Source organism: Anolis carolinensis, chromosome 1 (genome assembly GCF_035594765.1).
Source record: "Anolis carolinensis isolate JA03-04 chromosome 1, rAnoCar3.1.pri, whole genome shotgun sequence".
Taxonomy (NCBI): domain Eukaryota; kingdom Metazoa; phylum Chordata; class Lepidosauria; order Squamata; family Dactyloidae; genus Anolis; species Anolis carolinensis.
Genome location: NC_085841.1, coordinates 59,419,301 through 59,433,097, shown reverse-complemented (window position 1 = coordinate 59,433,097; position 13,797 = coordinate 59,419,301). Strand labels below are relative to the sequence as shown.

General features: G+C 39.4%; 1 protein-coding gene across 14 annotated transcripts in view; it reads left to right on the top strand.

Moving 5' to 3' along the window:
- Positions 1-13,111, top strand: part of ryr2 (ryanodine receptor 2) — a 394,137-nt gene extending 381,026 nt beyond the window's left edge. For all 14 annotated transcript variants that reach the window (XM_062975204.1, XM_062975188.1, XM_062975184.1 and 11 more), the window contains 4 exons: positions 5,302-5,366; positions 6,808-6,908; positions 7,139-7,190; positions 11,650-13,111. In XM_062975204.1, coding sequence (XP_062831274.1) covers positions 5,302-5,366; positions 6,808-6,908; positions 7,139-7,190; positions 11,650-11,745 — 314 coding nt within the window. In that variant the 3' untranslated portion in view covers positions 11,746-13,111. The remainder of the gene's footprint in view (positions 1-5,301; positions 5,367-6,807; positions 6,909-7,138; positions 7,191-11,649) is intronic.
- Positions 13,112-13,797: the final 686 nt, after the last annotated feature.

Here is a 13,797-nt window from a genome sequence, read left to right as displayed (position 1 = left end):
ATGCAGAAAGTTTACAGAACTGATTGAAAGTGATCCTGACACTGATATTGAAGTGGGCAGTAAATGCTTTCCCTCAAACTATTCTACCAGAAAAATATCCCCCTGATCAATGAATATTTTGTTAATTAGATATGTCAACTCAAAAGGAAAAGATCTGATTTTCATCTATGTATTGCTAGCAGTTCCTGTAGGCATATGTTTAGTGTCAAGTATAGCAACTATTCTTGAATACAGTCCGAGTAGCCATGCCTCCTTCTACTTATATACTAATGACCTCTTCACATGGAGCTAGAATCGGTGGCATGTGCTGGTTTACCCCAGGTCACACACAGATCCTGCGAGCTCCTATCAGACGACTCCAGCTTGGCTCCATGGGTGAAGAAGGTGAAGAAGGATGGAACATGGGAGGCTTCCTGTGTTACCGTTAGACTCCATGGGGGAAGCCGTGTGCTCCATGCTTTCACCTCATCTGATCACCCTCAGCTGGAGCCGGGTAATGTGGGGCGTGGGGCACCGGGTTCCCCACGCCCCCCCCCCCCATGCTCCTTGACGACGCAGAGCACTTCCGGCGGCTGTGTGACAAAGTTGTTAGTCCCTGCATTGCCACTTCCTACCTTCACAAAGTTGTGATGAAGAACTAAGTTCAAGCTCAGGAGTAAACGAGTCTCGTTATTTGTAAGGAGGAAAGATCAGAGAGTACATTGTTAAGTCCTATTTTCTTGTGAGAGCCCACAAAAGCTTGAAGTGGTGCTTAGTAACTTTTACCCATTGTCCAATGATGCAAAGATGTGCAAGATATTGCACAACTGTCATTTGATGGCAAATTTCTGGCTCCTGAGTTTCTATCAGAGCCATTAACTCCAGTGTCTCTTTATCCTTTTGCTAGGTCAAATTTCCTGTTTCATTTTATTTATAGTCATGGCTCTGAGGTGATTTATTTCTTTTTTTCTCTATCTCTAAGCTTTGGTCTGTTGTTAATTAATGAATTCTGTTAATGAATTCTTAATGTAATGTGCATTCAAGTCAACTCCAACACATGGCAACCCTTTCTAGGCTACATTTATTCTGGAGAGATTTGTCTTTGTCTTTCTATTTGAGACATTGTGATTTGCCAAAGGTTATCTAGTGGGTTTCCATTTTTTTTTTTCCGTGTCAGGAGCAACCGGAGTTGCTTCTGGAGTGGGTTTCCATGACTAAATAGGAATTCAGATCTAGACTCCTGAAGTTCCAGTCTACCACTCTAGCCACTATATCATACTGGTTTTGGAAAATTGCACTGACTGTAACAGCTTGATTAGAATTAAAATGGCAAAAACGATGTAGTCTCTGAGCAGTCTCCCATATACCATATTTTAGCCATTAAAATTCGTGTGGTGAAGACTTATAGGGTGAAAAAGAAGGCTTAAAATGAACAGAGAAGGGTTTATCTCCTCTGGTTCTCTGGGTAGCACATAAGGTTTAAAAGGTGAACTTTAACATTTCACTTATGCAGGCACGCCCTGTGATAAACAAAAAGCATGGATACAGATGTAGACACGTTTTGTTACCAAGCAAGAGTTTGGGGGTCCTGCAGCAAGCAGGGATCAGCATGTTGCACCTCAGGTTAGCTTCACCTTGCTAAAGACACCAATCCACACACACAACGTAGTCTTTTGTAGTTTATTTAGAAAATAAGCAAAAGGTAGTTCATAAAAGGTAAAAGTTCAGTTCCAAAAGATAGGTACAAAACAAGTCTGTAAGCAATAAGTCCATAGAAACATAGAGCATGAAACAAGGTCCTTTTCATAGAAGCCACAAGTCCCAGCAACCAGAATATATCCACATGAGAATCCAGGAAAGCAAACTTGGCACAGGAAAGCAGACTTGCTTCTTGATCAAGCAATGAAGTTACATTGACAGAGATCTCCCTTTCAGCAGACTGTTTTAAAAGCATGACATAAAGACATTCCTTTGCCCTTTGACCTCCCGTTTATTAGCTATTCGAAGACTTCTACGCAGCCCTCTAAATTCCAGTCTCGAAGCCCGATTGAGAGACACTTGAGAGTCAAGGCCACTGAGCTCGTTAGTGTTATCAGGCAGAGGCAAAGAGGTACCCTCCCTTTCTGCTTCTTGCACCTGAAATCCGTCATCAGAAATAACCTCCTCATTTCTTCCCATGGGAACAATTCCCTGCTCTTCATTTACCACAGCATCAGAGACATCTTCAAATTCATCCTGAATCTGCTGAATCCCATCATTATGCGCATACAACCCAGAATCCTCATCAGAATCACGCAAAGGCACATCAGAGTCACACAAAGGCAAAGGCTGAGTCACAACACAGCAGAAGGCAGAAAATAAGCCCGCAGACGGGAGAGCAAACCAGCTGCAATTAACTGCAATCAATCACTCTGACCATGAGGTCATGAGTTCGAGGCCCGCTCGGAGCTATGTTGTTTGTCTTTGTCCTATGTTGAAAAGACATTGAATGTTTGCCTATATGTGTAATGTGATCCGCCCTGAGTCCCCTTCGGGGTGAGAAGGGCGGAATATAAATGCTGTAAATAAATAAATAAAATAGATGGCTGCCTTTGCCAGGGTTTGCCCTGAGGGTCCGCATGCGCCTGGCTAGCTATTGAAGCCAATAAAAGTTTCCCTTTTCCCCAAAAGAATTTTCACCAGGTTGAAGCAAAGGCAATCGAGGTATTTTCTTTAATTTCAGCTGAAAGTGATGCCTGCGCTATTTCACCACAATAAGCTGAGATACATAACATAGCAAAACATTCACTTTTATACAGTTTTTAGGTTCAAAATTCCCACCGCCCTCAGCTGGACCCAGCCTTGCCGTGATTGGCAGGGGCTCCCTAGAGAGGTGGGAGTTTGGCGCACCCCGGCCAATGAGAGAGCCTTTGATGCAAATTTCCCTCTGTCCAATGATGAAAGAGGGGCTGGCAGATCTCTGAACAATGAGTGAAGCGATGGCTGATGATGGGATTAAGTATCCCTGCTGTGTGGGCACAATAACTCTTATAACTCTGTTAAAACTCTTATTGTCCTCTTGTATGTACAGTCTCTGCCAACAGAACATAATAGTCTAATTATGGGCAATCTGGGTAATAGCTGAAGAGCCCTCAAGCCTGATCTGGTAATTTAAATGAAGGTTTGAAATAACATTTTCCCTTGAGTGGGTCTGACACAGACATAGCATCAGTTCCATTGTCAACTAGCAGCAATTAGATATCTTGATGGGATCATCAATCCTAGTTCCTGGGAGGGGAAATGTCATTGTGGGGAAGGCAGCAGAGAGGAAATGTCCTTTATGAAGAATGTTTAACATGTCCAAGGGCTTCTCCAACATCTCAAGTGGCCTGATCCTTGATCCTCTGAGGCTTGAGGAGAAAGGCTAACGCCTATTGTTCCCTGTGTTGGATGCATGGAAGTCTCTTGATAAAAAAGCGGCAACCTGAAGTACCCAGACATTAGAATTGCTGGTCAGAGTTCACAACGGGGTCACCCTGCTTTATACAGACATAGATATAAATCATATACATTATTTGATAGTGTATGCACACATGAGGAGTCCATCCTGGATAGGGGGACCCATATGAGCGAAGGTCCTCTAGGATGGAGGTTTTGGAAACACATGTAGAGTGGGCTCAAGGAACAGTCTGGGGACCCGTGCTCATGGAAGTCAGGCTGTCATTGAGGGGCTTTTGGGGTCCATAAGGCTTCCAAGGGGCTCCTATCTCCCTAGGTCATCTTATAGGGAAGGAAAATGTGAAATTATAGAAAAGGATAGTGGTGTGGGGTCTCTGGTGTCAGCAGGCACCATCCAGGCACCATTCTGAGACAACACACCCAGAGACAAAGGAAGACACACATGAGATGGGATGGGTAATCTGGCACAGGGGAAGGGATTATGGGTTAGGTAGTTAGAAACAGAGGGGGGGTGAATGGCAAGGGAAAAGGAAGCAAAATGGGGAGTAGAATCCAGTCTAAAGCGATCAAGTGAACAGAAAAATGTGTGTCAAAGGTGATACAGAGAGACAGAGGGATACATTTCAAATTTGAGAAGTAAGGGAAAGATTTTAAAGCATATTGTTTAAAATTGGCTTTTTTCCTTTGCTAACCTTTAGACTAGATATGTAAATGTTTCTCAGATCAACTCTAAACAAAAGGGAGTCCCTTTTGTTTGTGAGTAATTGACTGGTGTAGGAAACAACTAAGTCTTGCCTCAGGGGAGGCTCAGGCTAGGCCCAGGCTAAAAGGTCAAACACCTTTTGTGCCAGGGTTTTCAGTAAATTACAGTAAACTCTAGTAAACATCTCAGTTACCTTCTGCGATATGAAATGTAAAATATAGAATATAACCCTTGGTCAAATGTACACAGATTTAACATGGGAAGCGTTCCTTGTGATTGTCGTTGGTCCCTTTTGCAAATATTTAACTCTTGTTACCCAGCTTGGTGTCCTTGGCAAAACTATAAGTTACTATCTTTTATTGAGGGAATGGGGCCACCTTCGACTTCAGTTTCATTATTTTTGAATTTGTATTTTCTGATTGTATATTAGATTGTTTGAGTCAAATAATTAATAAAATAATTTCAAAGAAACAAAAAAACAAAAAGCATGGATGATATATCTACTGGACTGAAGAATTTGGCCTAGAAATCTTCACTAGATAGGGAGGAGCAGCACTCAGAAGAACAGGAAAATTGGCATGGATATACTTAAGTGTATCAGGCAGGTAGATTACTTTGGTAGATGATGTGAATAAATGTTTTGCAGGATTTCTTCTTTTAAAAAAAAGTTTTGCTATTACTTCACCACTTGGTATTGAATCTGGCCCAGTGTTCACTATCACCAGTAGAATGACCCAGTATGCTATCATGAGCACTGAATTGAGTGCTTTTTTAAAAAGCAGTAGTAGGTCTAATTTTAACTCTGTGTTCATAGCTGTTGCTCCATTCTACTAGTAATGAAGGTTTCCACTAGGGTGCTGCTTATTGTAGTTCTGCCACCTCTTAAAGGAGGGAGAAAACCTTTTTAAAAAGGAAAACAATTCACTCCTATGGTGTTAGAAATTTATTCTCTCCCCCTCCCTCTCTAGAAATACCCCATTTCAGAAGAGATATGGCTCTCAAAAGTCTGGTAAACATTTTGAGATTTTGAGCCACAAAATCATCTATGATTTCTGTATGTCGCAAAATACATTAAACAGAATTTTGGATTTCAATGATGCATCTTAATGAACTAAAACTGGTAAACTTTGTAATAATTGAGTGCTCAAATGTTTAAAATATCAACTCATATTTATTACTAGGATTAATTATTGATGCATTTGGAGAATTGAGAGATCAGCAGGAGCAAGTTAAAGAAGACATGGAGGTAATACATCTTATCATTTTCTTTGTATTCTGTAATATATTGTGCATTTGTACAATTAAAATTTAATTCATTAACTTTATCCTCAGCTAGGGATATTTGTATTACTATAGAGCTGTCTCTGAAAATTATTTAGAAATTTCAGCAGATCCAAAAAACTCCCAGTTGGGATGGTTACAGGGAGCACATGATTCATTTGTTCCAAAATCTCCACTGGATTGCCAGGCTGTTTCCAAGCCCAATTTAAAGTATGGCGTATGCCTTATACATCCCTAGATTACTTAAATCAAGACTATTTGAAGGGGTATATTTTCCAATATGAACTTGTTTGTGCTCTTCAGGGGAGGCACCTCTCTTGATCCCACCACTTTCACAAGCACATTTAGTGGGAATATCGGAGAGGACCTTCTTTATGACTGCTCCTAGGCTTCATTTTTGAGGAAGGCTGAGCTAGTTCTTTTCTTCTGTACAGAGGTTCTTATCCAAGAAGGTATTGGTGAAGTTATAGTTTTACATGTAAGGACTTTCTCTTTTAGTGTGCTGCATAATTATTGCTCTTTTAACATTTTACATGATTTTAATTTTATGGACAGTTTAATACCATTTTAACTCTGGTTTTAGCTACATGCAATTTTGTTTAATCTGTAAGCCTCCCTGAGCCCCAGTATATAAAGAGTGATTGGTTGGTTGATATTATTGATATTATGATTGGTATTATGGTATCTTGTGGTGTCATGCAAGTCTGTACTGAGTGGTACTGGTTCTCCAAAGTCTTTCAAGTCTTGCTTCCTAAATTCTGTGGTAATCATATATGATGGGGAGTCAATTTTCTTTCTATAGTTCTCTCTATATTTGATATATGCAATATGACTTCTCTACAGCTTAGGAGGAAATAGTATCTTCACTTAGAAGTGATATTTACTGCTTTGTTTCATTTTTGCATTCAAGCACGAATAATTTCAGATTTTATCTGAATCTCACCTGGGAGAGATTATGAGAATATTTCCCCCCCTTTTCAAGCTTTACACAGTTCATGATGCTTGTGTGAAAAACTTCATTGTGACAGACCAAACATTTTTGCATAAGAAATGTTGTTGGTTTTTTTGCATAAAATACAGAGTTTTTTGAACAAAATATTTTTACAAGCATTTTTCACTGAAAAGGCTTTGGAAAGATGTGGCTGTTGACAAAATGTCTCAGTTTGGAGGCATTCTTTGTTGAGTAAAACTAGAACATTTATGAGAAAAAAATCTGCATTTTTCATTTTCTTATCTTTTTCCCTGTTCAATAGAGTAATTTTTGCACAAAGAATGAAGCAGTTAAGATGATTTATCGTTTTCAGCAGAACATTTCCTTACTGAATTTCAAACTTGTTGTCTGTCATTTAAAATTTCTTGCTGTTCTGTTACTATTTAAATATTAAATATGTTTTCTTTATTTTTAGACGAAATGTTTTATCTGTGGAATAGGTAATGATTACTTTGACACAGTGCCCCATGGTTTTGAAACACACACATTACAGGAGCACAACTTGGCTAATTATTTGTAAGTACTTCAATGTCTACAGCATATGATATCATAAGGAAGTCAAACAACATAATATTTTGATGTGTATTCCATTATCCAAATTCATATATAAATAATTAAACCTATGGGACTTTAAAAAATTTCTACAAATCAAATTATTGTATTTTTCATCCATGTTACATATTTTCAATAAAATATTAGTTTTTAATTGTCTGTATCATGAACAATGTTTTCTCTCTTTATCTTAGATTTTTCCTAATGTATCTCATCAATAAAGATGAAACAGAACATACTGGACAGGTAGGTCAAAAAGAGAATGTTTCATTTTTTAAACACTTTGATATGAAGCCGTAGCATACTTATTACTTGAAATCTATGGTTCTCAACCATAGGTCCTCCAGTTCTTGTACTTTGGGGAAGAGTAGTGGTTCCTGTGCCAAACAAACAAGGCAGCTCAGTAGGTCCTGTTACTAAACACATGGTCCTGAAGGCTGCAATTCTGGAGCACAAAACATTTACGGTATTTCAGTGGCTGGGTTGTAGATGGGTTTGGAGATGGAGCAGTCACAGTTATTTCCAATGCAGCAGAAAAACTTGAAAATGTTTCTTCCTTAAAGAGGCCTTTAAAAGAATATAAAAGTATTTAAGATTATGCTAAGCTTCCCATGTTTTGTTTAAAAGAGTCATTTCCTTTTTCCTTAATAGTCATTTTGAGTTTCCCACCCCTTTTATATTTTCAAGTCGTGTTCTCCATTCAATTCAGGTTTTTTTTACAGCTTCAACATTTGTCTTTCCTATGTTATGATAGCTTTTATTTTTTGTTTGTTTCTTTTTGAAAATTCAGTACTGTAAAAAAATGAAATCAGTTGTGGTGGAACTATTTTATTGCTCTCAGGCTTACAAATGTGAGGGGGAAACTGGAAATTGAGCAGAAATTGAATAAAACAAAAATGGTGCACCCAATCAAGTATAGTTAAGATGATTTGAATTTAAACAAGAAAAGATAGCACTGATGGTGGAGCGGCTTTAAGGCTCCTCCATGCCATCTGAGGCAATCCACGGTCCTGGTGTGCTGGCCACAGAGGGAACAGACTTGATCTGGCACCTGAGATCAAAAATTTGTGCCCCCCCCCCAGTGGATACAAAAACCTCTGTGGCAACCACTAGCAAACTTCTAGAGATGATCCCAGGCTCATTAGGTTGGGGACATTATATCTCTCCAGTGACTCTCCCAGCAGCAGTGCAAATGATGCATTAGGGCTCTCTGTGAACAATTCCAGGGACAAAATTTACTGGTGATACCCTGTCTCTACTTCCCTGGATAACCTTGGTAGCCAACACCTTAGCCTATGCCTGCTGCTGGTAAATGTCAGGTTAGTCAATGGTAAAGCCTTAACCATCTAGGACTTGATTCTGGATGGCCATACTGACCTGGCAGGCATCACGGAGACCAGCCCAGAAAAGCGGAGGGGTCCCAGCTCTGTCCCCCAGGCTTTGTGGCCCAGTAACAGGCAAGGCTGGGGGGATAATAATAATAATAATAATAATAATAATAATAATAATAATAATAATAATAACAACAACAACAACAACAACAACAACAACAACTTTATTTTTATACCCTGTCCCATCTCCCCGAAGGGACTCGGGGCGGCTTACATGGGGCCTGGCCCGATAAAACAAACAAATAACAGTAACAAAGCAATAAAACAATTATCCCAGTAAAAAACATCAGTCGCAGTGATCTATTGGATTAACATCCTCCTGACCAGGATCCCCTTGCCCTGCTCAGAGGATTTAAAGGTGTCTACCTTAGAGTGGGTGACCGGGACAGAGTAGGGATCTTGGTGTACCGTCCACCTCACTGCCCAACTACCTCCCTATCTAAGGTGATGGAGTTGATTTTGGCCTTGGCCTTGGCCTCTCCCAAACTGCTGGTTCTGGGACACTTCAACATCCATGCCGAATCAACTCTGGTAGGTGCAGGCCATGACTTCATGGTCTCCATGATAACCATGGGGCTGTCGAAAGTGATAGTTGGCCCCACTCATAAGGCGGGACACATTTTGGATCTGGTGTTTGTTTTGGAGAGTGAAGGGAGACATAATCTGATAGTGGACGAACTGTCAATAGTTCCTGTTTCATGGCCAGATTACTCCTGGGTCAAGTTTAGACTCACCGGGATCCCTGTCCTCCGCAATGGTGGCGGACACATTAAGATGGTCCACCCCAGGAGACTTATGGATCTGGATGGATTCCTGATGTCTCTTGAGGAGTTTCCAGCTACCAGAGTACGTGACTCTATTGATGCTCTGGTTGATCCCTGGAATATGGAGGTGACTAGGGCTATCAATATGATTACTCTCCTGTTTGGAATAGCTTTTAATTGATTTGTGACAGAAGCTGAGGATCTGCACTTCATACTTGTATTTTATCTCACTGGGAAATTTTTAGAATGCTTTTACTCATTTTATGATAATTTTAATGTTCTTCAGGGAAGATTATGTAACCTATTTGGGGTTAATTTTAATGGTCTATTCTATATTGTATGTTTAATGCTATTCTAAACCGCCTTGAGTCTGTTGAAGAAAGCCGATATAGAAATTTCCCAAATAAATAAATAAATAAATAAATAAATAAATAAATAAATAAATAAAACTAGCTAATAAAACCTCATTTATCAGATATTAGTGAAGTTCAGGGGAATACATCTACAGATACCTAATAATGTCTGCAGAAAAAACATCTTCAATGAAGTGGTGAGTAAAAAATGATGCGGAAGGAGAAGATTAAAAGGACTGTTTCCCAAGAGAGAATGGGCAAAACTCAGAAAAAAAATCAAAAGAGTATAGCTGATTTAAATCCTTGGCCCATTTGTTAGCTTTGATTATTTTATACTTACGAAAAAGGATTATCACTGTACATGTCATTCAAGAACTCTACAAAAAGCAATGTGGCTTTTGTGGAGCTACATAACTCTGAGGGATCGTGTGGCTCTCAGTAGAAGTCAGACACCCTCAAAGGAGATGTGTTAGAGAAAGCAGAATACAAGCATCCACCCTCATTTTCTGGTAGCTATTGTGGCATTTAAAGAGTACTATTTTGTTATCCCTCAATCGTCTCTTCACCAATCTCAGCATGCCTAGCTCCATAAACCCCTCATTATGTCAAATCTCTCCATACTTCTTAACCTCATTGCAATTCTGTATACTTGCTCTAACTCAGGAGTTCCCAAACTTTTTCAACCATGGAGTCCTTTTTGAAGCAAAAGTTTCTTGTGGAGCCCCAATAAATGTTTAGTGTTTATTTCTATATGTCTGTGTTCTGTGACACATATTACACACAATACGTATACAGAAGTATGAATGATAAGGTATATATGAGGTATATATATTAATAAAGGAAACAATAGTACAAAAGAACTGGAGACAATATTATTCATTATTTAAATCTACAAAATGATATAACAACTAGTTAAGATATTTGAAAAATATTACAATGTTACATGTACACCCAAAGTTAATGTGAACAATGCGCCTGCTTCTTGCAACAGTTTGCCAGAGTTAAAATAATCATAGAATAATAGAGTTGGAAGAGACCTCATGGGCCATCCAGTCCACCACCCTGCCAAGAAGCTGGAAATCACATTCAAGCAGTTTAGCTGACATTTCTTGAACTCTCCCTCCTCGCCATGTCTTCTTTTAACGCCCAGAGCATCTTCATTATTATTGTTCTGCTGGCTAATGAAGGTCCAGCTCAGTTTTCTTCGAATACTCCTCTCTCTCTTTTGCTCTCTCTTCTGCCTTTCAAACACATTCACTGCCTGGTGAAGTCATTTGGTTTGCCGGCTCCTCATCCCAGCTCTGCTTCTGTGATCTCTACTGGCAGTTTCTGAACTCAGAGCGCTTTGCTTTTTTGTTTTTTGTGCAGCAGTCTGCTCCTGCCAACCAATCTGCTCCAAGGGACAGCCTCAGGGCCACACATCCCGTAGCCTGCATCACAGAGATGGGGAAAGGGGAGGGGGAGAGGAGGAAGAGGAAGAGGAGGGAAGCAGCATAGTACCAACTAACAGGGAGGTCCTCACAATCACTCACGAAGCCCCAAGGGCTCCACAGAGCACACTTTGAGACCCCATGCTCTAACTTATCTATTCCTTTTTAAAATGAGGTGACCAGAACTGAACAGAGTACTCCTGATGAGGCCTGGCCAGGACATAATATACAGGGACTATTCCCTCAACTTGAAAACTATGCTTCTATTAATGCAAGCTAGCACCCCATTTGCCTTCTTTGTGTCATCAGTAACACAGCCCAACCAAACCAACTTTCCTTGATGACTTGATTTTAGGCCTGTTTCTGGAGTTATTTGAAAATTGCATTAGATAAACTGCATCAGTTCTAGTATCTTAGATATAGTTATCATGATTTTCTATTGGCGAGCAGATGGTGATGGCATATGTTTTGTATCTTCAAAAACCGATTAGGGAAAACTGGTACAATTTTTGGAATAAGCAGGTCAAATACACCCAGAAACAGATCTAACTTTTGAGGAATCAAAATGTGTCTTGGCCACTGTAATAATCCTAAAATCCTTTTCACATGTAGCACTGCTGAACTATCGTATACCTGTGCATTTGGTTTTTGTGGCCAAAGTGAAGAAAACATACTTGCAACTTGCAATAATGATTTAAATTTCCAGATTAAATGACAAGAAACTTCGGAAGATCTGTTAATTTACAGTTGTTTTCTGTGTATTACAGGAATCCTATGTATGGAAAATGTATCAAGAGAGATGTTGGGAATTTTTCCCTGCTGGTGATTGTTTTCGAAAGCAGTATGAAGACCAGCTTAACTAACTATAATCAAGGACCATTTCTTGAGAAACCACCAACACCTCTCCCAACTCCTTTGGGAATGTATAACCAGATTTCTCAGATCTGTTAGCAGTGTGCTGTTTGGAGCACTAAAGCTTTTTTTCACAACTCAGCTGTCCTTTTTTCCTTCTGTGTTTCGTTTGAGAACAGTAAAAACATAACTCTGGGAAGAGAAGAAGAAAAAAACAAACCCACACAACAAATCCCCATACATAACATGAACACATGCACACAAAAAGATTTGAGACAGCTTTGTTTTCACTCTGAGACTGCCTGATTCCCTTAACTAAGAGAATATATATGGGGTAATGTGATAGCCACATTCATTCAATTTATTTCATCATCCTGGAAGGAACTCTGAAGTTCAGAGTGCTACAAAGGATTGCTGTGGACACTACGTTGTGGGGAAATAGTGCCTTACTATATGTAGGTTGAGCTATGCAGAAGATAGGTGCATGACGACATCTTATATTTTCTTTATTGGTTCTCTTTTTCCTCCCAATTAAGATTTATTTTGTCTTCTGGAGGGAATTGGGAGAGATTTGGCTGTGCACACCATTTCATAAGATAATGGTGTGTCTCAGGATAAAAAAGTATTTTTTTTCCTCATTACGCTTAATTCATAGGTATCTTTCTCTTTATCTCCTACACTTATTTTGGTAATGCTCTGGTGCAGCACTGCAACTTTATGAAATCTTTGTATGAAAACAAAAAGACTGCAGAAAAAACTTTTAAAAGGATTATTTCATTGCATGTTTATTATGCAAGTTTAAACAACAAAAAGCAACCTTCAGAAGCAAGTTGATCAACATGGGAAATATTCATAGTAATAAAGTTTTGTGGGCTTTATTGTACATTTGGAACCAATGTCATCAACCCACTATGTATATGTTATGAACTTGCCAGTACTTTATTTTCTATTTCAGTTCACTTTGGCATTTGTGATCATTAGTGGAATTAAAAATTTTCTTAGGTCAATTTTTAAAATCAAAGGTGAAGCAATATCCATTCAGGGATTTCATTAGTTGCATCATGAAACATCAAATGATGTGTACATCACTCCATTTTGAATCCTTTTTTGATTGTAATGCCAGTCTTTACAAATAAAAGAAGAGATTTGGAATGGAAGCAAGGCTGTTTGCTATTAACTTGGCTTCTTAACAGAGGTTGTGTCAGCAGCAACCATAAACAAAGCCTGTACCATAACCCATAAAACCATCACTGCATTATTAAACTACATTATATGGCAGTGTAGACAGAACCCAAGTGTCTTGTCCCCAGTTTGAAATATGTACCTCACCAGGCTGATAAAGCACCTTTACCTGTAAATAAACATCTGTGTGCTGAATGTGGTGGTGTGTTATTAAAAGAACCAGGGTGGCCTGTCAACGACTGCCATTACCTTGTCTCAGGCAGTTACCAGATGCCCTCAGCTACACTCCCCACCCATCTGATCTGTTTGGATTTTTCATTGCATAGCCACACCTCCCCATCAACTCATGTGCACATTCAGTAATTCAAGGGACCCCTCAAAATTTCAGTCATGGAGGAAACTACCTGTTTCCCGACCCACAGGTTACCCGAGACGTTCTGAGGACTGACAAACCTTAGTCAGGACCATGGCTATCAGGCTAAACAGGGTGGCAGTTAAAGCCTTCCTGCTGTTTGACTGCAGAAGATTAATACTCATCTAACTTTACAATGCCCTACATGCCAAAAAGGAATCCCATAGATCAGGATAGCCAAGGATCAGCTGACATGTGGATAGTTATTCTTCTATGGTACAAGTCCAGGACCTTAAATGGACTGAGTACTATAGTACCATCCACTCCAAAGCATCTCCATTTTATTCTGCTTGCTCAAAGAATGCCATGAATTCATTAATAATTTCAGTGCAGGCTTTATGTTTTGATGGGGACAGAGAGTTGCATGCTCCCTACAAAATCATTATCTAAAAAGTAGCCATAAGTCTTCTGGAAAAGGATTGTGATGAGTGCACACACAGGGACAATGGAAGCATCTTTCCTGTTGCTG